The sequence below is a fragment of the Varanus komodoensis genome, unplaced genomic scaffold (genome assembly GCF_004798865.1).
Source record: "Varanus komodoensis strain SLA01 unplaced genomic scaffold, ASM479886v1 scaffold7_1, whole genome shotgun sequence".
Classification (NCBI taxonomy): Eukaryota; Metazoa; Chordata; class Lepidosauria; order Squamata; family Varanidae; genus Varanus; species Varanus komodoensis.
In genome coordinates this window covers 3544154-3568551 of record NW_025336479.1, presented here as the reverse complement: position 1 = coordinate 3568551, position 24398 = coordinate 3544154, and the positions used below count along the sequence as shown (strand labels likewise).

Sequence of the window (24398 nt, the reverse complement as noted above, 5' to 3'; positions counted from 1 at the left end):
TGAATGCCAGGAACGTCTTGCTCCATGTAGGGTAATATTACTGGTTGAAACATCTTGAACATCACTTTGCTTGCATGAAAAATTAGTACAATGGTCCTATGGTTGCTGCACTATTTTGCATCCCCTGCTTAGGGGGTAGGAAGGTATATTGAATGTTCCCAGCCTGTGGGCCATCACCATCTCAAACTAGATGCTTGGCAAAAGGACAGAGTACCTGTTGCTCCACTCTCACATTATTTACAGAATATTTCTTTCCAAGCTGACACCAACTGGTGCCAGGTCATGGCATCTACTTTTGCCAAGCATCCCAGCACATGATAGGAATCTGTCATTGTTCATCTTACCTGCTTTGGCCTACATCTCATGATTGTGATATTCATGTTTTGTTACTTATCCTTCCATGCTGTGCTGAAAGTATCAATATGGTAGCCTAGAAAACTTTCATACATAAATTAGAATATTCCAAATAAGTGTTGTTGGCAGTTTAAAAAGGCTGTGACAAAGCCACCTTTTAATATTCTTCCCAACAATACTAATTTCATAAAATGGCTCATAATATGTGAAACAATATTTATCACCATTATCAAATGAGAGGTACATACAGCATTGGTGAAATGGTTTATTAATGTAACAAAGAATGAATTTAATTGTTCTCTAGAGTGAGGCCAGATACAGCAAAGAATTTTGTACATAATCCATCTCATGTATTTAACCCCAAAGTCTCTAAGCCTATTTGCAAAATACAGATAGATTTGTTGTGATTCACTTTTATATGGGTAGGTGTAATGGAAAGAAATGAAGCAAAACTATCCTCAACATTTTCACAGGCTAGGTGATATAACAGAATACATTTAATCATAAAGAATAGAGGTTCTAGAGCAGGGATGAGGAACCTAAAGCCTTCCAGATGTTTTGGCCTACAATTTCCATCACTCCCAGCTAGCACAGTCATAGGAGTTGTAGGTCAAAGTATCTTGAGATTCAAAAGTTGCTCAGCCCTGAACAATCAACATAAACGCAATTAGAACAAAACCAGAAAATCTATTTTACAAAATTGTTATGATTGGAAAGAATAATGCCAAACATCAAGGCAAATGCACTGCAAAATTCATGCTGATAAAATCTAATGGCTCAAACTAATTGCAGATGCAGTGCTTCTCCCCAGCTGAAATTTTTCTTTAAAGAAGCCTCAGGTTGTTTCTGTGAATTGATGTCTCCTCTCTCTCTGAGAGATGCAGTGACTGATGGCACCAACTCCCTATTTTTGTGAGCTTTTTGCTTCATTTGGTTCTCTGTTCCTTGGTTTTCATTCGCTCCACAACAACAAAAACCATGAATCCATTTCTGGATCAAATGAACAGCTGGGGGAAGTTCAACCAGTTCTTTCTGGAAATGACACTTGTTCTGACATTCTACAATCCATAATGTAAAATAACCAAATAAAATTAGCCTAATTAGCCCATGCAGTTGTGGTTCCCAATACATCCTTTTAAAGATATTTCCTGATAAAAGTTAAGTGACTTTGCTCACAACCGAGTCATTGTTGCAGCTCTTCTCCAACCACTGGTGTGTAAATGAGGAATAACCTTCTTGGGCCTGCATGCCTCCAGTTTCTACTTAGTCAAGGGTCAAAGCTGGAGATGCTATGATGCTCTTCCTTCCCACCCCCTCCGCCCCCAGGATCTTTTAAGGCCCTGACTCAGTCTCCTGTTGCCCACAAACTAACAATTTGATGTCTGTGCATAAAACTTGCCTTGTTAAAATAATGGCAGAATGACCCTTGGGAATTCATCTTGAGCTATGATGGTTAATCCGGTAGCAAAAATCATTCAGTGATCACTATGGCTGCCTATTTAGGATGCATGTATGCTGAAGAAGCGCATGCTCACTTGCTCATTTTCTTGAGAGAGAAAGATATAGAGAGAGACAATCTTTGTCCCTGCAGGATGATTTTTAAAATAGCATTTTATGGAGATGCATTCCCTTCAGTAAACTTGTTTAAAACACCTAATAAAATAAAGTATTGCATCACCAATAATGATGCCGCAATGAGCAAGGTTTCTGAGGCATGCCAATTTCAAGAACAGTATCTTCCCAAACACAGCGTGCATTTTTCAGCATCATAAATTTTGTGATGCCAGAAATACATTTACACCTATCCTTTTTAGGACTCACGACATAGTTCAACAACACAGCAGAAGTAAATTGCATGCTTCTTCATAGGTGACCACAATCATGTGCAGCACTGACAAGGTCAAGTGTTTTTCCTTATTATGGGCTTTGAAGAAAATGACTGTTTGGGTCCCCCAGATAGACCCATGCTTTCATTCCTAGCAGTAAAAATACCCACAAGGGGTACTGGGTGGCTCTGGAATGGTACAGCCTGCTATAGTTAATAGGCTGAAAAACAATTATGGCTGTCACTCAGTTAAAATAGTTGGTCATCTAATACTTGTTTATTTTTCCATGGATTAATACATGCCTACTCAGAAGTAATTTCTTCAGTTCAGTGATGCAAAACAAAGCAATTGACTAGAGGCATGATCCTATACATTTTTAGACAGAAGATGTGGAATGTTGGTAGTTGTAGAACTTCTGTCTTAACAAACATAGGGCCATGCTTTCAGCTAACTAATTCAGCTTGACAGCTCTAATGGAAACAGTCTGTTGCAAAATTTCCGTGGAGAAAATAAGTTGTAGGCTCCACAGGTTTGCCTCTGAAATACAATTAGAGCATTAGACTGTATTGATTAATAAGCCCAAGTTAGGAGCTGGTGATCCAATTAAAAATGATATTGAGTATACTCCTTGCTGCATATTCAATACCATTTAGTCCTTCCAAGGAAAAGGAACAGTCCTTTTGTTAAGATTGTACAATACTGCATGGCAAACATTGATATTCCTGGCAGCTAATTTTTTTCTATTTTTGGCATTCAGTTCCCTACTGGGAGCCAAGGGGCTAACTATCTAAAAACTGTTCTGATGTATAACCTCAGGCTGCAGTTATACTGGTGTATGTAAATGCTTTACCATCTGCTATGTCGGAGAGGAGATTCAGTCAAGAGTCTTCATGGCAACACTGTTGTCCAGGGATTTAGAAAATGCAATGCATGTTTTATTATATTGGAGGTCCTATCAGGATATTAGGAGAGAATTGACTGTGCCTTTATTATCTAAGTTTCCTGGCAGAGACAGTCAGTTTTATGTATCTTACTGTTTAGCCAACACTATTCCTGTAGTTAGTGAAAATGTTACTAAGTTTTTTTCTGTTACAACTGAGAACTCAGGTGAGCAGTTGTGGATTCACTCAGCATGAACACTTGTATATATCTTTGTATATATTTTTGGTGTTTGTTTTTCTAAATATATCTTGTCTTGCTTTTCCAATCTGGTCATAGTCTGCAAAAAACAAATGTAGTCCTCATTTTTTAAATGGTCTACTTCGGAACACTATGAACTTACAGAAGTATGTCCCACTGAATGGAACAGAACTTACACCCTAATAAGCATTACCTGGGACTGTTGTCATACACTCAGATTAACTATATTTACTCAAAAGTAGATCCCACTGACATCAGTGTAATACATTCTTAAGTAAGAGTTCAGAGGATTGTAGCCTTCCTCATATGCTACTTTTTACTGCTCCAGCAATACAATTCTATTCAGACTTACTGAGTTCAATGAGGTTTACTCACAGAGGATTGTAGGCTCAATAGTAACACTCACCCATACGCAGAAGACACTTTTAAAAAATAGTGCAATTGTAAACTACTTTTTGTTTTTGTGTGAAATATATGTGCACAAATCTGATCCTACATTTACAAAAGATACACCTACCAATATTATTAGCTTACTGAACACAAACTTCAAGTATATATTTAAAAGGCACTCCCTTTAAGCTTGCAAACCTCAACCCATAGTTTTCATGTAGTCCTACTGCATGAAGTGGGGTTACTTCACAGTAAGAGTTCTGAACACAACCCACTGAACTCTTGTTTTATCTGAGGTCTAAATGAAGTCATTCCCATGAGGCTTGCACACCAGCAACTCTAAGTGTAAGCTTCTTACTTCTAGCCTTGAAGCATCCTTTTCATCCATCACCCTTTGAGAAGAAAAATAAACATTTTCCCCCTCTTTCAGCACTGCCCTTGGGAAATTACTCCCCTGAGCAGATAGAAATTATCAAATAATTTCTTCTACAGGAATCTCACTGACATCAATGGAATTATTCTGGAAATTAACTTAATTCAAGTCAAATGTTAGTTTTTCTGAGGATTTGCATGTCTATTGTGCAAACGCAAAAGCACAGACACATGTGATTGTCACATATCTGTGGACCATAGGATACTTCATTTTCCAGCTCTGAGAATGGAAACGTCCCTGACCTTGGGGGAGCTGGTCTGCGCTTTGATCACACTGGCTACTTCTCCCAAGTCAGGAAACCAACCTCAGAGAGGGGTGTCCTTGCGGGGACAGGGAGGGGAGGAGACTAGGACTAACCTGAGTCCTGATGAGAGTATCCTGATGGAAAACCAGCCTCCTTCCCTCCCACTCTGAAGCAACTCAGATGGACAATTCAGCCATCACACTGAACCGCAGTAGGAAGAGCAGGGTGGCAGAGAGTACTTTCACTGCCTTTCCCACTCTGCACTGTTTCAGAGTTTGGCACTTAGCAGCATCCAGGGCACAATCAAAGAGACTGCACCCTTGGGCTGTAATCCTATACACATTTACCTACACACTGAAATCAGCAGGACGTATTTCCAAGTAGGTATCATTAGATTACATTGTACATTCAGTATAAATCCATTTTAAATAGCCCCGATATTCTTGTGTCATTGTCCTTAGTGATGTTCTTCCTTAATGCCCTGGCAATGTGTACTCAGAATAGGACATTCAGAGTATATTCAAAGCATAATTAGTTTTTTTAAAAAACGGTAGATTGCAATAGTTGAGGCTTTCCCCAAATGCCGCTGCCCAAAATATTAATTGACATAAACAAGGCTAAAATCCCACATGGGACTTTCCCAAAAGACACCTCTTTTCATGCATCCAGCAAGTCACCTTGAATTTACCAAGGCCACTAAGGTATGAGAGTATTTGTTTGATTATTAGGGAAAAGTCCTTGGGGATTTCTGAAGTAATCTTATAGCAGCAAATTCTATTACAAATGTAATCCTGAAAAAAGATAATATAGTCTCTTAACATACAGGGAAAGATACTGGGACTACAGGGGCTCTCGCTTTTTATGTCTGATTAGATTTCACATAAACTTAGGAAAATACTGTGTATGTGCATTTAATTCCCTTATGTTACTATCCCATAATGTTTACCCTCTCTTTTTAAAAGTTGCTATTTCACATTGTAATATAAGACTGTAAGAAAAAACAAGATTAGAAAACAAATTAAAGCAGTAGAATCCTTTCTACAGAATTTCATAAATGGAGCTGGTCTTCTCAAAATACATCTGTATATTCATCTTCTGGGTCAATGGGTTGGCAGGAATATTTTCATACATACAATTTTTTTTTGACAAGGCTGTGGTTTGCAAGGCTTCAGAAACAGAAAAAGGAAAATAATTAAAAAGGGAAATGGTAAAATTTCTACAATGGGTAGTCATAAAGCCAAGATGCACTCTGAAAGTAGAAATTAAAAAAAGCACACCTCTGTGCCCCAGTCACCAGGTCCTTTTTCCACATTGTAGCGTGTGATTTTCATTACCACTAGCTGACAAAGGAACCTTTTCTTAAATCTTTGGTGTTTGTTTTTTCTGTTAGCAAGTTTTTTTAATGTGTTTGGGTGTGTTTGCATGAGAACACTGTCTCATTTCAATGAAAACGCCTTCATCAAATGCTGCTATAATCAGAGGCTTTGGAGACAAAAGCTGGGGCCTTCCACTCCACGGTGAAGAACGAAAGTGTCCCAAAGAATCCAACCACAGCCATAATCAGAAGCTGCCATTGAAGAAGCAGATAATTGCTGTAGAAGAAAGCAATGGCTGCGCAGACAGACTGAAAAGGAAGGTGGAGAAGTAGTGAACACATTCCAAATTAGCTTTGGTGCAATACAGTGTTAAGATCATTCCAACTTTCTTCTGAATTACAAAGTTTAAATCACCCATTTCAAGTTACTGTTCCAGTTAACCTCCTGAGTTTTTAAAACCTGCCCATTTCAGATCAGTGGTGGTGGTGCATTTACATCCTGCATTTTTTCCTCTTGCAAGGAACCCACTGAGGCTGCTGCAGACCTCCTCTGTTCTATTTTATCCTCACAACAACAGGTAGGTTAGGTCTGAGTGTCTGTGACTGGACTGGAGGTTGGATCTCCTGGGTTCCCAGGTGGACTCTCTAATGACCATGCCACAGAAGCAGCACAGTTCCTGCCAAATCGGGTTAGACTCAATCTGTTTGCCTGCCCCAAATCCAACAAGCATTTTCAGTTTGTTGATTGAGCAACAACCTAATATTTGCATCTAGTGGTTCAATTTATTCCACTACGTTATTCTTTAATTTCTTTTTATATGGAATGCCTACTTCCATCTCTGCCATTAATCCCATTAGATTTATTAAGACTGCAATCCTATACCCACTTACCTGGAAGACTGCCCCACTGAACTCAAAGTGTGCATGCCTGGGGTAGACACGAATGGGATCGCCTTTCTCTGCTACACAGCACACCTACCAACACATGGACTCCACTCATGGCTATGAGTCCACCAGCTTCCCTTTACTTGTTACGTTAACCATTTCATCCTGCATAAGATAACAGCACAATCCGATGCTTGCTTATTCAGAAGCAGATACTGCTGCCTTTACGGGGTTTATTCCCAGGTAAGTGAACAGAGGGTTGCAGCCTTAATTTCTCCATCTCAGTTACCCAAAGATCCTGTACTGGCACAAAGGCTACAGTACTGATGCCTTCTTCTAACCCTACCCAACCAAAGCTAGATGGCCATTACGCTCCTTACAACATTACATGTACATGCACAGAAGGCATTGCAATGGGCTACTGCAAAAAATGCAACATGTCCGGATCTGCCACTGGACAAGAGATATTACCTGGATGAATTTAAAGATTGCAAATGCAGGTGCACTGTTTTCTGAATACAGAAATCCCAAAATACTAAGAAGTTGAGTGTTGAAACAGCTATCACCAAGGCCCAATAAGAAGCTGCAAAAAATTGCCACTTCTTTGCTGCAAGTGAAAAGTAAACTAATATTAACCACAACGTTATTAAGCAAAATATACAAGACTGCCAGTGGAAAACAGCATTATGTGCAATCCTATCATTCATTACTTTTGTCAGCATTGACTGAAAAAATAGAGAAAAGTTGCAAGATCCAAGCTGTTACTGACCAGTTGTTTCATTCTAAAAATTAGAATTCTTATACCATTTATGCATTGCTATTAATACAGACATGTGTAAGCATGCGTCAGATAACATTTTAAACATGCTTGAAGTACAAAAATATAGTTAGCACAAGCCTTGAGTGCTCACCGTCAACAATCTTATCCTTAAAAAGTCACTTTATATGCCCACATTTATTTATGAGTTTTCACATTATGAAAAATACTAACTTTGGGGTCTAAAATAAATAAGCAATTAAGGACACAATCCTATTCATTCCTAATCCTATTCTCTATAAACCAGAAAAAGTCTTATAGCTTCTAGCATTCCCCAGCCAATTTCAGTTTAAAAGGAAGTTCACATCTGTATTAAGAAAGGTGAAGCCATGCTCATGTACTCATTTTCAATCCAGAATGAGAAACAAGTCTCAGGCTCATATAGCCTTTCATCTCTGTCCTGAGCTGCTTATCTGAGGCAGAGAACCATGCCTGACTCGGAGAATCACTGACTTTATCTCAGATTCCGCCACATCTCAGCTTCTGGAATCACTTGTTAAAATGGCTGCCTGTGCCTTTTTAAATGACAGGAGACCAGCCAAGTGAGTTGCCACAATGCATTTCAGAAATGCTCGAAGTATGAGCCAAGATATAACTCTGAAGAGCAACTCGTTCTTCTCTAACCATATGAAAGGGAAAACACTTTCAGAAATGGTCAAAACTGCCGATCTGTTCAGAATATAGGACTTGATGAGTAAACCCGTAAAACCCCACAGCCTCCCAAACAATGTATGAGGGGGTCTTCAAAAAGTTTCCGTACTTTTATATTTCATAAATATATTTTATATTTATTTTGCTGGTGGCATTAAAAAGTCAGTCCAACACTGGGTAAAAAGGAATCACAAAGGAAGGTGACTATGTAGAAAAGTAACGTAATGTGTTTTTGAAATTCTTAATGGAGTTTTAAAAAGTGCGGAAACTTTTTGAAAAACCCTCATACATACAGGAAGACATCAGACAGAACAAGCTATTCTACGAAAGAAACAATGGAAATAAGTATTTTTAAAAAACTACAATAAAAGAAACAGGTATTAAATGCAGGCACGAGAATGCTGCCAGAGTCAGACTGAGCCTGACCTTTGGGCCATTTAGCCCAGTACTGGCAGCAGTGGCTCCCCAAGCTTTCAGGCAGAATTCTTTCCTAGCCCTACTAAGAGATACCGGAATCTTCTGCTTGCAGTGCAGGTGCTCCACTGCTGACCTTCCCATCCAGACAGAAGAGAATTCAAAGATCCAAAGAGCTGCAGTTGCTACAATGCCACAAAGCAAAACTCACGAGTGCCCAGCAAGGAAAAAGCTACTTGAATGCAGAGGCTCTGCTCACCATACAGACTTCCAGATTACTGCTGTTGGGAAAACAGATCTCTTTCTATTTACCTCTTAAAAGCAGTATTTGATCAAGAGTAGCAGAAAACAAAGCCCTACCTTGGTTCCATGAATGCTACGCTGTCTGTCCCATGAATAGATGCAATGGGGGCATCATTTGGTATGTTGTAGAAAATCAAGTAAAAGGCTACAAAATGGACGACAATGCCTAACATCACCACTGAGTTCCTGCCAAATCGGTTATTCTTGCTCAAGAGGCCAAAGATTCCTCCACCTGGAACAGAGTAGGCATCAAAGGAAAAGAACAATTAAAATCATTTCCAGTAAGTCAAACATTCACAGCGTAATTTAGAGGTTGTGCCCAGAGTTAATCCTATTATTTAGTGCAGACCCAATGAAATGAATGGGACATAAGTTTGGCCTGTCTAAATTAAGTCCAATTCATTTCCACAAGTCCACTCCAAGCAGTAGGACGAACACTGGATACAATCAGAAAGCATAACTTTGTAAATTATGGCAGCAAGTGTAAAAATAAGAGCAGCCCCTCAAACCTTTTCTGCTACATCAAGGAAAAGGGAGCAAGTAAGCAAGCAGAGAGGACCTGGACTTGAGCACTGGCTTCTTAGGATTACTTCCATTAAAGCAGGCCAGGTAATTTGGAAGACCTTCTGCGACTTCTAGCTTCCCATTGCACAAGAGTTAGGTCCTTCTAGCGTGCAAGAACCACTGGATACTACCCACTGTTGCTTTCTGGACCTACAGAAAGGGCACGGTCCAGACAAGGTGAATACATTCTTTATTTGCCAACTACTTCTGTTGGATAGGAGAGCCAAAGTCAACTTACCATCTCATCCAACTCTAATAAACACTCAAGTTTATCTTCAGCATCAACAGAACTTAAATCACTGTGAGAGTTATACCCTACAGCTATGGTAGCCAAACTGACAGGAAAGTGTTCTGTAAGCCTGAGGATGAGAGTGCGCCACTCTAGTATGATGGTTACGGTTCATCCGCAGCCACGCCAATTCTTTGCAGTGGCTTTGCCGCCAGTCCAGCGACCTGGGAAGCAGCCAACACCATAGTGCAAAAGAAGCACACCCACGCATGTGGTTGGCCTTGGGACAGAGGCAGGCCGTGGCCCCAGCCTCTTTCTCCCATGCTGCACCACGCCTTGTTTCCCAAGACCGAGCACTCACAACAGCAGTCAAGGTGGCTGCGTCGATTCAGATAGCAGGTGCGGGACTTAACTGAATGTTTTCCCATGTTTTTTCAATTAAAAAGCCATGCACATAGAACACTATCATACAGGAGAAGGAATAGGCTAGGAACCAAGTGATAGGATCCAAACACAGGTTTCCCACCTCATCTGCTACCTAGGTTTCAATCTCTGACAAAAGCTGCTGCCTGCATTGGTCCAGAAACCAAGGCAGCTACTTTTTACACTGAACAGTGGCTTGGCTTGGGCATCAAAAGTCTCAGGCTGCAGAACCTGCACACTCCATGGTGAGTACTACGCATGGCTTGCCAATATCACTAGACATAACTATAAATTTCTCAGCCCATGTCCCAGCTCCTATACGATGGTTAAGCAAGTGGTGTAGATTATCATGTAGATGTATACAAAATGCATTTCATGACCATTCCTGTGCTGTGCTATTTTAGCTACGTGTACTTTATACAACTGTGGACACAAAAATATGTTCCATTAGCTCAGCTCTGGTTTGAACTCACCTAATATTTCTCCAATGCCAATAAAAATACCAGAGAGCCCAATAAGGCTTTTTTCTTCAGTACCAAATTTATTTACAGCACCTATGCAGGTCCCATATACTCCAGAGAAAAATGTTAATTCCAGACCTTGAAAAAAAACAAAAAAACGCAACATTTCAGACATGGTTATGCACCGTTTCTTTATCCTTGACCACTGATCTTTCAAAGAGTGACTGCCAATTGGGACAATGACCAGATTAATGTAGCAGAATTCCAGGATCTTAATTTATTTATTTAGGAAACTTCTATGCCGCCCCATTCGCCGAAGCCTTGAGGCAGCTCACAAACATAAACAAACTTCCTTAAAATAATATAAATTAACAGTATCTTAATGAGATCCTCCTAAGTCAGAATGCCCCAAGAAGCAAGTCACAGTGCACAGGTGGCTCACGGGACACCATGCATATGAAGCCCTTTTGCAAGTTGATGGCAGCTGTATCACAGCAGCTGCCAGAGTGTTCTACCCTCAGTTCAGTATTTCAAGACTAGACTAAGTCTCCACAAATACAGAAGCTGGCCATCCCTAGGCAGCGTCCTGACAGCGAACAGCTGCCCCATACATTGCTTAAAGTAGTGGCATTTCCCTGAGTGGCAATGGCCAAAGTATACAGCCCAGGAGAACTGCTTTTAGTTCATTGCCTCTGTAAGTCAACAAGACTGTTGACTTCAACGCGCACATGTTGAATGAACAAAAAAAAAAAAAGAGTTTCTAAAATTATGACACTGCTATAATTGCAATGAAGTAGGGAGTTGTTAGGTAAATGGGCATTAGAACCCGAAAGAAGCAGAAGTGTCAAAGGAACATCATGGTTCCTTTAAGAGAACTGTTTGTTCATTTATGTAGCCATCTAGCCAAGTTGACCAGAAGTGGCACTGTGTACTCTAACCGACCTGGAGGAAGCAGCCAGTAACAAAAAAAGGTAAGTAGTAAATGTTGGTGCCTGTGTAGGATCCAACCATAATTACCACTATGGTGCTCCATTACCACCAGCATGGATATGAACCCTATTTGGGCTAACATTGTAGCATTGCTAAAAATGACAAGAACTGTTCCAGAAACACTCTATTTCAGAGCTGCTTGGCTCTGTATTTTGCCAGTTAAAATGGAGATGGCCTTTATCCGATAGGGATTTCCATAGTCCCCTGAACTTGGAGGCTTCTGGACATCCAATGCAGTGCAGGAAGAACTCTTCTTAGTTTGCGTTCCTGCTAGATGCTGTCTTCAGCTACTGAGCGACAGCACTTCCAAAGAGGAGGCAAAGGGGTTTCAGCCACTTCAGGATACCACATATCCACACCAGTCTCCTTCCCACTCTGCCACTTTCCTGCCTCCTTTGGCCCCTCTCCAATGTTGGCTTCCCAAACCTGGAAAGCAACCACCATGGCTCTTTCATACTGGCTGTGAGGGGGTAGGGGAAGGTGATCAGAGCTCCAATTCCTAACTCTTAAAGTCAGAACGCTGATTTCTACCTTGGGGCTAGAAATCTGAACTACCTTAAAGCTCCAGAATAATGTCTAGAAGCCATAAGATCACTCACTCAGGTGCATAAAATATGTGCTTAAGGGTGTAATCCTATGCAGGTTTGGGCAGAAATATGCTGGAGAGGAAATGTTAGGATTGTAAGACTTTCTTCTGTTTAAACATACATAAGATTGCACATTTATTTGTTTTCACTCTCAACAAACATAATTGTTAGAATTTGGTGTATATCCATTCCTACAGCAAAAGCTTCTAGCTCCCATGCCTATAGGATTTTTAAAAAAGATTTTCGCTTAAGAAAGTACAGTTACAGCCACAGCCTCACAAGGCAGCAAACACTCTGTCTGCTACAAGTGGGAAGATGGAAAGAGAGCTTCCTAAAGATGCTGACAAGGAAAAATATGCTGGAGAAGCCACTTAGGCATGCTGGAAAGGAATCTCTTAAAAGGAAGAAATGGCTACATCCCAAAAATGTCTACAAATGTACGCAAGGGAACCACAGATGCAGCCAGGGCTTTTGCCCAGAGCAACTGCAACCATCAAAACAAACAGCTGTTCACTGCATAAAGCAAAATGTCTGTTTGGTTGCAAAGAAATCTTCACAGAAAACCTCAGCTCTGTGCATGATTTCCCCAGGGCTCCATGGGATCACGATGCAAAATGCTGGGGGCTGGAATACGGCTAGAAACACAGATTGACAAAAGCTTCAGCAAATAAAAGGAAAGGAAGAGCACTTGAGAAATGCATAACGCAGCCAATAACAATGTATTTGGAGTGGCAAGGACAGATGAGCACTGCAAAGCAGTCTTGGTCAAAGAAAAGTACTGTTCAAAGCTTCCACACAAACCCAAGGGGCATGTCTGTACTCCAGTTACCTGTATAAGCTGTTGTGATGCTAAGTAGCAGAATCTCTTTTGTGCCACACAGCTTGATAGATCTTTCTGCAAAAAAAAAAAAAAAAAAAAAAAAATCATAGTTAAACACCGACATACACATACACACACAAGACTCCTCACTGAATGCTGAATTAAAGGACAGGGAATAGAACTGATCTGGATCACCCTTTCCCCAATCAGAATGACTTTGTCTGTTAGTACATGCATATTTGCATACAAGAACCCCCACCCCACCCGGGGAGATGTCAGACTGCTATACTATCATTATTATTAATACTAATTCAACATATTCCATTATATTGGTCCAAAGACTCTCCAAGCAGATTACAATAGTTCATAAAATAACAATATTTCAAATATGCAACCAGTCAGATATCAGTAAGTTAAAATATATTAAAGCTAAAGACAGTATAAATAACATCCAAATATAAAATCAATTGTTAAAATATTTGGGGAAGAGGACTGTTTTCACCTGGTGCCAAAAAGATTGTAAAGATGGCACCAAGTGAACTACTTTCAGAAGGCCATTCCATAAATGGGGTGCAGCCACTGAGAAGGCCCCTCTTCGAATTGCCATCCTCTTTACTTCCTTAAAGGATGGCTCTCTCAGAAGGGCCTCCTCGCCAGATTTTAGGGACTGGGTTGGTAAATGTGGAGCAGCTGGTCCTTCAGGTTGTGGTCCCAGGAAGTACAAAACATTTCTATCTGAAGGATAAGACAAAGGTAACACTCTTAAAATGTAAATAACTAGGTCATTGCTGGAGAAGGAAAATACAGATTGTCTGTCATTCTTAAAAACACCTGCAAGCAAGTATCTTATCTGAAATCCACCTTGCTTTGTTTGGACATGCTGGAATGTCTAAGGGTAATACTCCATGTAGTATGTCTTCCTTGGAATGTTACTTACTAAATGCATCTACAGCCTTTGTCATTTTGCTCTGGCCAGACCTGGTAAAAACAAGTATTTCAGGTAAGAAAATAATAAATGGAGACTGAATTAAAGACAAGCTATATTCATAATGCAACAACATTTTCCTTTACTCAGCACTGTTTGCCATTAGAATTTTTTTAAACTATATGGGAAATAACATTACATTCCAAAATGAAAGCACCTGACTAAGAGCAGGTCTATGATCTCAAGAGAGCATTCTAGGAGCCATAGGATTTCTCAGATGTAGGAAGAACCCCAAACCTGGAAGGAGTTTTATGAGGTTAGAACCCCTCTTCTCACTCCCCCCAACCATTGTGCAGGTTTCAGCAATGGCTCCATAAACAAGGTTGAAACTCACAGGGATCAGGGGGCAGGTGTTCTGGCTGATGCAGAAGCAGTGGCCATGGATTTCCCAGACCCCAGCCATGCCCCCAGCACTCAAGAGTTCATCTAAATCAGGGGTGTCCAAACTTTTTGCAAGGAGAGCCAGATTTGGTGAGGTGCAAATGTGTGGGGGCCGACCATTCAGCCTGACATTCTTTGAACCATTAACGTTAAATGCAAATGAACTATTTTATGAAAGACTAAGCAAATAACTTAACTGCACTAATGTGAAGGGTGATACTGAGATCTCGACTGCATTATATAGGCCAGGGCTGGCTCAAAAACAGTGGTTTTGATGCGCAAGATGTCACGCAGGTGAAAGTCACTTAGTGTTGTTCTCACGCAGTTCTTGTTAATGTTCATAACCGAGAATGTCTTCTCACACAAGTATGTCAAACCAAACAAGCTCAGCATTTTCTTAGCAAATGTTCGAACCTCTTGGAACCTGTCTTTATCCAGCTGGTGGTAAAAGTTGACAAGAGGGAGCTGTTGGTGCCGACTGCGACACTCAGCATCACACTGCAGCTCAATGAGCTCCAGCTGCAGGTGGTCTCAAGCATCATCAGGGTCCACAGAGAAAGGAGATGAAAAAAGCATGATCTCCTTTTCAATAGCTGCAAAATCCTGAAAGCGCTGTTGAAACTCCTCAGCCAGAGATGAGATGTCTGCTTCATACCTCCTTATTTGCGCACTCATATTGTTCTGTGGAAAACTGGTCATTATTTCCTGCAGCAATGAGAAATGTGTGGTATTGGGCTGCGTTTGTGACAGGTGCCTTTGGAAAAGTAGCAGCTTGGTCCCAAAGGCTTTGATATGTGAATACAGTTGGCTTACCACTGCATTTTGCCCCTGAAGGCTCGTGTTCAGCACATTTAGATGTCATGTTATGTCAACTAAAAATCCAAAATCAGCCAGCCAAACAGGATCAGATAGCTCTGGCATCGGTTGTCCCTTTTTGCCAAGAATTGTCCGATTTCCTCCCTAAGAGAGTAGAAGCGCTGCAGTGCAGACCCCCGACTGAGCCATCTTACCTCGTTGTGATACACAACATCTCCGTATTCAGCCTGGATGTTGAGTAGAAACTGTTGAAACTGGCGGTGGCACAGGGCTTTGGAGTGAATATAATTAATAGCCTTCATCACTTGTTTCATAACATGATCATATTATCTACGGTGGAACAAACAGAAACAAATAAATCTGTTCCTCTTGTTTGGTCCTTAAGGCTCTGAAGGTCAAGTAGCTCTTCACTCATGTTCATGTCATTGTCCACTCCTCTCAAACAAAATCAATAACTGAGCGGTGTCAGATGCATCCGTGCTTTCGTCGCAGGCTAACGAAAAAAAGTTAAACTCCACTCCTTTTGCCTCTAACTGTCTCTTAATATCAGATGAAATGTCTTCAGTTCTCCATACCACAGTGTTACGAGCCAGGCAAACATTGGCAAACTCTTGCTTCTTCTCGGGACAAATTTTCTCCACCATTTTCATCACGCAGTCTTTAATAAATTCACCCTCAGTAAAAGGTTTGCAGTGCTTGGCAATCAGCGTTGCCACCTCGTAGCTCGCCTTTGTGACATTTTCATTTGACTCACGGGCTCTTGTGAAAAAGCGCTGCTGTGCCGTTAAAGCAGCTTCCAGTTCCTTCAATTTTTCGCCATGTTCGTTCCCAGTTAGCTTGTTGTAGTTAGCATGTTTCGTCTGGTAGTGCCTCTTGATATTGAATTCCTTGAAAACAGCCACAGTCTCTTGGCAAATTAGGCAGACACAGCTGTTTCGTATTTCAGTGAAAAAATACTCCCAATTTCCACTTGTCCTGGAAGCGGCGGCCCTCGCTGTCAACTTTTCTTTTTTTAGTTACAGTCGCCATTTTAGAAATGGGCACACAAGCCTTGTGTCACAAGGGTCACGCGGCGAGAGTGCTGACTCAGGTCTACTGCCATCTTCTGGTGAAATATAACCACCAGCCTTGAAGGAGCAGAAGGCAGCGGGGACAGCTGCAGGAGCCACTGTGCGGTGAAGGGAAAAATGCCGGCCAGCAGGGATGAGTGACAGGCTGAGCCGGCGGGGAGAAGAGGCTGCGGGCCGCTCGAAATGTGAAAACGGGCCACAATTGGCCCCTGGGCCGTACTTTGGACATGCCTGATCTAATGCTTCCCTCCCCTTATCAGCAATGGGAAAACTTGATTTTTCTTCTGTCCATGGGTGGGGGAAAAATACTAAAAGCCTTGCTTCTCACCTGGGCATAAGAAGGACCAGAGTCCTTCTAGAGAGAGCTTAGGATTCTCAATTAAATGAAAATTACTTTTTCCTTCAGAATTTTTCATGAGCTTTTTCCTATCAGATTAGTTCTGCCTACCATCCTAAACCATAAAAACCCATATGATCTATCTGCACACTATTAATATGCATTTCCATGTGGTCTAGAAAAGTAGATGTCAAAAAGAAAGGTCCTGGCCAAGCCTTCTCTCTCAAATGCTAGTGTTCTGTTAACCACTTTTTCTGTATGGTGGAAGTTTCAGTCATGTGAATCCCCACCTACAATTTGAAATGGTACAGCTTGGCCACCCTTAGTGAGAACTAAGCCCTCATCTACTTACAGTCTTACACCATGGAAGTACTACTACTTGTTTAGGCCACTGTTTCCTGTATCATATGTAGACAGAATGGTCCTTTCATTCAAACCCAGGTTAATTCCTTTCACATAGATGCATGGCTGCTGCATCCCCAGTATTGAAGTATTTACTTCAGTCCCATTTTTAATCCTGAATAACAGACAAATTAGGAAGTACTGATCTTTTAGAATAGGCCACCCTATTCATCCTATCCATTAATAGAAAAACAGGGTTATCTGTATGACATGTAAGGACAGTCTGCATAACCCTTTTGTAATGAATACAGGTCATATTTCTCATAACTAGAAATGACTAAGGTAAGAACACACTGCTGCAGCAGCAGGCCAGCCACAGACACCTACGTGTGTTCTCTAAAGTTATCAGAAGTGGTTTCGTCTTCCTCCGACTTTGATTCTTCTGGAGTTCTAATGAGAAAAAACAGAACGGTGCCGACAAGACTGATCACTGTTAGAGCGATGAAGACAGTCCTACGGTCACTCTCTGTAGAAAGGAAAAAAGTGTGTTATCCCTTAATAAAGAATAGCACTTCAGTCCAAGCTAGCCAAAATATCGAGGCCATTTCTGTGCTGAAGCAAACACAGCATATAGAGGAAAGTTTACACCCACACATATTAACCAAGGCTGAATAAGCATTTAACCAATGAAACCCAAACTGAATATCTGAAGATAACTTTGCATATTGACATAAGGTGAATTATTTACATTGATTGAAGTACTTGTCATTTGAAAGAAATCAGAATGATTTTATGGGGAATGGCATGAAGAACAGAAAGAAAAGGATAAAGCCAGATTCGGAACTGAGCAAGAGTTTTGTTGTTATTGATGAATTGCATAAATTGTTGGACACTAAGCACTGTTTTATGGATCCTCCCCTGTCTTTAATGATCTTTAAATGATTTAATTCTCACTTCTGGTAACTGGCCTTAGCTTAGCCTCACTATCTGGGATGTGGGTTCAAGAAAGAGTATTCTGAAGAGAGATTGGAAAGATAAACAGTAAGATGTAGAGTGAGGTAAGAACCAAAAAACTCATCAAGGTAAAGTTACAAAGAGACGCACCACCCAGTTGTTTCAACTAGTTCCAAGCAAGATTGCAGTTTGAAGGTGTACATAAGAATAAAAAGAATGAAAAGCAGCTATATATGCAGACTGAAAGCCAGAAGTACAAGCAACAAAGAATGATTCCATAATTTTTATCATTGTGCTACTACACATTAAAATAAAAGAGCACTAAGGCATTTTAAAAGCTATTTAAAAGTATCTCCATTGCTTTTAAAAATAAAACCAACCTGATATGTGAGTTTTCCCTTGCCAAGCAAAGTATATATATAGATTTCCAAAAAACAAGCTGTGAACAGAACATAGTACACATTATTGGTTAAAGTATTAGCATCATAAGAACAGAGAAGGACTGGTCAGAAACAAAAGATATCAGAAGATTGCAAATCCTAAATTGAAACAAACCTAAATAATCCCTAAGATTGCATTGTAAAAGATTAAGGGCACCTCTAAATTAATTTGGGTTTGCAAACAGATTCCAACATATCCGGACAAAGAAAGATAAGAATTACATATTCTTAAAATGCCTTTTAGCCATAGAAATGAAAATAGAACACACATACAAACTGAAGATCAGCAAAAAAGATTATGAGTCAGATCTGGGGACAGGGCAGGAAAACAGGAATTAATGTGTTCACCTCTCCACCTTTTGTTCACATAATTACCTTTCTTTATTGTTGGTTTTCTTCACAGATCTCAAAACTGATTGTAAAAGGCCATTTGTTCCTGGATTTAATTTAAAGTGCTGATAATGACCTTTACAGTCTTAAACAGTTTAAACCTGGTTACTTCAGAATCAAACTGATCCCATATGAAGCTGCCTGGCTTTGAAAATGAGCCTGGCAGACCCTGCTCTGCATGCTATCCATAAGCCAGACCAAGCAGGGAAGTATGAGAGGCAAGACCTACTCAGTGGTGGCACACTTCTGCATTTTTAAACTGCTGCAATTTTATTATTTTTAATAATTGTGTTGTTCCATCTTTGAAAGTATAATCTTTATTTTAAGCCAGTTTGAGTGCAATCCTATGCATGTTTAGACAGAGCAAATCCATGTAACTCCTGTTAGCTGGGTCATGATGCAGGCCTATTCTCTAAGGAAGGATCATACCTTTTATTATTTTAAAGCAGAAAACAAGATACAAATAGTAAACCAAGTCCCCATATTGGATCAATGCCAAGGTGCATAAAAGAACACCTAATGTAAATATAAGCTGTCAATTAACTTCCTTCCATGGATTTCAGGAGGCATACATGTTTCTACATTATCTTCACAACAAGTGCACGAAGCAGGTTAGGCTGAGGGAGTGTGACTGGTCCCAAGGCCATCCAGTGAGCTTCATGGTAAGCTGGGATTTGAACCTGAGTTGTCCTAACTCTAGTGCTGGTGTGGTATCCTAGCTAAGCAATAAGACTGCCAAATTTAAAGAGACAAGCCAACATCTTGACAAATGTGAAGTCAGCCAACATAGCCTTCCAAATGGAACATGAAGCAGGTCCCTGAGGGGCTCCCTGTCAGGTTACTGATAGCAAATAGGGGCCTTTCCAGTTGATCAGACATGGAAAAGTTTCTTTTCTTCTTTTTAGGTTATCAGAAAAGACAAATGGCTACCATGTATGAGCATGAGGGTAGGTGAACTTTTTTGGGACTACCACCATGGAAGACATATCTGCAAGGCTTGTATAAAGCTAGCAGAAAAAGACTGACGATGTAAGCTGCACAAGATACTCTTAATGTTTGACTATTTGTCTTATAATGCTGGGGCAGTTCATGGGAAATGTTGAGTACTTGCTCTCGGGAGCAAGGCCAATCACCTCCCGTGACCCAAAAGTGACTCAGAATAGCCTTAGAGAAAAGGACTCCTGTATAAAAGACTGTTATGATACCCCTTTCAGAACACAGGAAGCTGTCATTCTAGCAGACACGTATCCATTGAAAGGCACTAACAACTCGATCCTATCCATGTTTATGTTGATTTCAATGGGACTTGCATCCAAGTAAGTGTGCATAGGATGGCAATATGAATGTACTTTTTGTTGCAACCTGCTATAGGTTTTCCAGAAGAGACAGGATTAATAAATGGACTCATTAATATGAAAGATGACAACAAAGCTAATGAATATTGGGTAGATATAACAGAAGACAAATTTTATTTCTTACCTGGACTGTAATAATGCCCAGAATATTCCACTGTTTCTGCCAATGGTATTCTCATCAGAATTTATTGTCAGACAGTTTCCCTGAGCAGTCCAGAGTACTGAAATATAATCAGAACACTCGTAACCAAAGGAACAAAGTAATCTAGGACTTACTCATATCTCATAACTGTGAATGCAAGCTTGCTTGAGGGCTATAGTTGCATTTTCAAGCCAATCTTAGCACAAAATACACCTAAGTACCCTAGAGCAAAACTATGGCCACTAGGCAGTACTTGGACAGCCAAAGGATTTTCTGGTTCCCAAATGCAAGGTCAGAAAATTGCTCTGACCTCAGAGCTGGGGATTCATGTTTGGATTCCCCTATCACCTCCCTTCTTGCAACCATCATGGAAAGAACGACTCTGGCTGCTTCTCTGAGATCGTAAAATGGCTTATAAAGCAATAATGAGCCACCCCGACAGATCCATCCCAGGCTTGCACAGCATAATAAGCCACCACAATTTATAAGCCACGATGGGGTGACATGTCCTGGTGAGAAAACATGAGAAGCCCTCAAATTGAAAGCTATTGCTTCTAGGACTCCGCAAAGTTCTGTGAATGAGACAGTGCTACTGTACAATAAAAGCCTCAAATGAAAGCACTCTATTAAAGTTATAAACTGGTCGTGCTCTTGATAGTCATTTTGTTTGTTTGATACAAAAAGGAGAGCAGCATACAGATTAAGGGGCAGGGCTTACCCGCGGCAGCTATTCCAAGGAAAACAGAGGCAGTGTAGAAAGTCCAAGTAGAAGGCTGGATAAAAATGGCAATGTATATGCTGAAAAGATGACAGTTTGAGATTTTTTATGCTGTATCATAAAAATAATTATAATATTTTTAACCTGATGCCCTGCCCATGTTTAGGAGGATTTAAGGTAAAAAAAGTCCTACAACTCCCAGCATTCCCCAGCCACTACAGGAGTCATAGCCTTTTTTAAATTTAATTTGGTCTAAGCTTACATAGGATTGCACACTTAATATATTGGCTCACCCAAAATAAGCAGTCTAATGAGCTGGGCCGCTGTGTTTTGGGGTTCCTTAGCCCTTGAACAGCCCCAGCCTGCACACCACACAACACAACCTATGAAGCAGTCAGTCATGAGTTGAGCAGTAATATGGAAGGGGCAGGCTACAGGCAGTTCATCCATTTATGCACAACAGCCCATCATTTTTGCAATCAATGGGCTATCATCACATACAAGCCAGGTCAATTTGTTACCTCTGACAATTAATCCTGAAACCTGCCCCTTCTGCTCACCAGGCCTACTTCATGTTAGCTATCAAAGTCAATCTCTTATTCCTAACCAAACCAAACTTGGAAACAAATACACTCATATTACTAAAGCACAGCCTTGTTCGATCTCACAATCATCATTTTCTTACATTGTAACCCATTTATTCTCCCAGCAGCTCAGAATAAGCTTTTGGCCTAAGAGAAACCCTGAGAAATTAATTTAAGCAGAAAGCAGAGGAGTTGCTCACAGTCCCCCAGTGAGTATATTGCAGGGATGAGCAACTTGTGGCCTGAAACATTTGGAGAGCCACAATTCCCATCAGCCCTAGCCAGCCTAGCCTGTGGTAAAACATGATAGGAATCGTAGGCCAAAACATCTGGAGAGCTACAAGTTGGCCACCCCTATACTATACTGTGTTGCCTTTCTCGTAAGACTGAAATCACTGGTCATTTTTTCCAAAAGTGACAGGTGGAGCAGGAAAGGCAACCTGGTGGCACAGCATGTATTCTGGACTACAACTCCCACATTTCCTAACTATCTGCCATGCTGCTTGAGGATGGTGGGAGTTGCAACATCTGAAGGGAAGCAGAGCCCCCTCTCCCCCATTTTAGAGAAAGGGGTGGTTTGTACTCTGCACTAGAACAGAAACAGCCACCACTTGCTCTCCAGTAAATAATCACCTTTGTGTCCTGACCCAGCTAATAATGGGCACAACAACAACTAATATTCTAAGTGCGGAGAATTAAAAAGAAGAAAACAGCTGGAATAAAATATCATGAGTTAAGCATTTTTACTTACCTGTAAAATATGCCACTAATAAACATGGACAATTGCGGTCCTATGATGGCAACCACTGATGGCGAAATCAGATTTGATGCTGAAAACACCCCATAAATAACAGCCATGCTGTTGAAAGCAACAATTCTTAATAAGTATAGCAAAGAAACATCCAAAATGGTTTTAAGTTAATGTTAGATTATGTCATTTCAGACTAGTTTACTGGTTTGCCTTATCACTCCAAATCTCTACCTATCTGTTAGAGACACTCTCATAAAGCAGGAAGGGGCAACTGAGTGAGCTTTCCGTTTTGCCCTGTTGTGTACAGGTCATTCATTACATATACACACGGCTGACTTTTTTTTTTCAGGCACCATGTGTCACTCTATTGCTGTACAATAGGGGAGCTGAATATCAGGTGTGAGATCCAAAACCAGCCCTCTGGGTTCCCCAGTGGGCCACACCTCTTCTTGTGCCCCCCTTTTCTCCCCCCCCCCAATTCTTTGGTGTTTTCAGGTTTTGTGAGCAGTTTCCCCCCATTCTTAAAGGTCGAAATGCCTCTCCTAAGGCTTAGGTCCTGGCAGAAAGTACTTTAAGATGTGTTGGCAGGTTTACTATTTGGCTCCATCCCTTTTGCCTTCAGCTCTGCTTACTATTGGAGTGCAACCCTAGAGAGCTTCTCCAACATGGAATTTAGCCCTCAAAGAAGTTGAAAACCTGTGGCTTACATGAAAAGCTACATCTGCTGTAAGTCAGCTTCCTTGTTTTCTCTTCTCTCTCATGCCAATGGGTGAGGCTAGAAGCTTCTGTTCTTATTTGAAATGAACTAAATAATGTCCAAATTTGGTGCTCCCAAATGAATGCTCCCAATTTATGGTTTTTTCTCACTGGAGAAGCCATGGTTCCCAGCCACACAACACAGCTCAATAGCAACAAAGGAATAAAAATATCAATTAAGTTACCTTGTATAGCCACTGCCATGAAAATCAGTTTGGTTTAAATTTGTAATAACAGTTTGCTGTACAGGGAGAATTTTAAAAAGTTAATATTTAGAGAGTGTTCCTTATCATTTCTTTTTTTCAAAAACTAAAAGCTTTAAGAGAACAAGAAATCAAAATACAAATCAACAAGTTACCATACAGTTATTCACACTGATTATTCATAATGATTATTCACACTCATAATCAGCTGAGTTATGTTGTTGCTATTTTCCTCTCTTTAGGATGTGAATGCTGGACTTTATGTTTTCATAGAGAAAAATGCAATGGGGAGGAAAGAATAAAGTCTATGTAAAAACTCAGACTTCCAGACTGCTATCCCCATGTTCTAATGTTCTAGAATTAGAATGTTCTAATTTCCTGAAGGCAGAACCACCCACTGCTTCAGCAGTGAGATGTTCCCAAGCTCCTGTCTGTCAAAGTAATTAGGTGGTAGGGGACACCTGAAAGGGGAAAATGGGTCATTCGTGGGAAGTGCCCTTGATTCCTCATCACATTAGGGTTGGGGTGAGCTACAAGTGTTTTGCCTGTCAACCACTAGTTTTCATACTAGCTAGATCTAATAAGAATTGTAGGTAGAAAGATATAGAGGGCTACACGTTGCTCAACTCCGCCTTATGCAACCTACAAAAGAAAGAACTACCTTCTATCTCTTCTGTTTACCCAGAAGCCAAGAAACTCCACACATATGATGGGAATGAGTGCTAAAAATAATGGAAAGAGATGTCCTGTTGGAATTAATAAAAAGGTACAGATATTGGTAGTTAACAGCATCAGATTCTGAAATAAGAATGTTATAAGATGCATAAAGTCAACCATCCCCATATCGAACTTAAAACTGAATGAAAAATCAGGTCCCTATTTCCAGGAACTACCACACAATCTTGTGTTTTTCCTTGAAAGTAAGACTGTGCCCAATCAGGCTTAATTCAGAGCAAATGTATTTAGAAGTACAACTTTAATTTTGCTTCAGATTGCTTCAGCAGTGGTTTTGAATTAAAGACAATAAAAGGAAATAAAATAGAGCACCATATGACATGTGCTTATAACCCAAAAGCAAGGAACCATTGAGACTGAACTTCTATGAAGAACAGGGAGGGAGAAGGAAGAGATGTATTCATGTTTGTACTTACCGCAACATTTCCGCAAGTTTGGAAAGCAGTGAACATAAACATAAAAGCTGTTCCTAGAACTATGATATTCAACTGCTTTTTTGATTCAGAATTCATTTTCTGTTTTCTCAGGATGATATCAGCCTGAATCTTGGAGAATGTCTACCTTTTAAGCTGTTCCTTTTAAAGTTTCTGCCA

General features: G+C 40.5%; 1 protein-coding gene across 3 annotated transcripts in view; it reads right to left on the bottom strand.

Annotated features, from left to right (window-relative positions):
- Positions 1 to 599: 599 nt before the first annotated feature.
- The window catches only part of MFSD11 (major facilitator superfamily domain containing 11), a 29938-nt gene continuing 6139 nt past the window's right edge, over positions 600 to 24398 (bottom strand). For 2 of the 3 annotated variants that reach the window (XM_044453605.1, XM_044453604.1), the window contains exons 2-14: positions 24222 to 24392; positions 23053 to 23108; positions 22112 to 22219; positions 20777 to 20856; positions 20041 to 20137; positions 18112 to 18170; positions 17165 to 17303; positions 13784 to 13824; positions 12856 to 12921; positions 10462 to 10587; positions 8830 to 9004; positions 7059 to 7194; positions 600 to 6011 (exon numbers count right to left, since the gene is read on the bottom strand). In XM_044453605.1, the coding sequence (XP_044309540.1) occupies positions 5847 to 6011; positions 7059 to 7194; positions 8830 to 9004; positions 10462 to 10587; positions 12856 to 12921; positions 13784 to 13824; positions 17165 to 17303; positions 18112 to 18170; positions 20041 to 20137; positions 20777 to 20856; positions 22112 to 22219; positions 23053 to 23108; positions 24222 to 24317 (1344 nt within the window). In that variant the 5' untranslated portion in view covers positions 24318 to 24392 and the 3' untranslated portion in view covers positions 600 to 5846. The remainder of the gene's footprint in view (positions 6012 to 7058; positions 7195 to 8829; positions 9005 to 10461; positions 10588 to 12855; positions 12922 to 13783; positions 13825 to 17164; positions 17304 to 18111; positions 18171 to 20040; positions 20138 to 20776; positions 20857 to 22111; positions 22220 to 23052; positions 23109 to 24221; positions 24393 to 24398) is intronic. The other variant, XM_044453606.1, reaches the window with a different exon arrangement.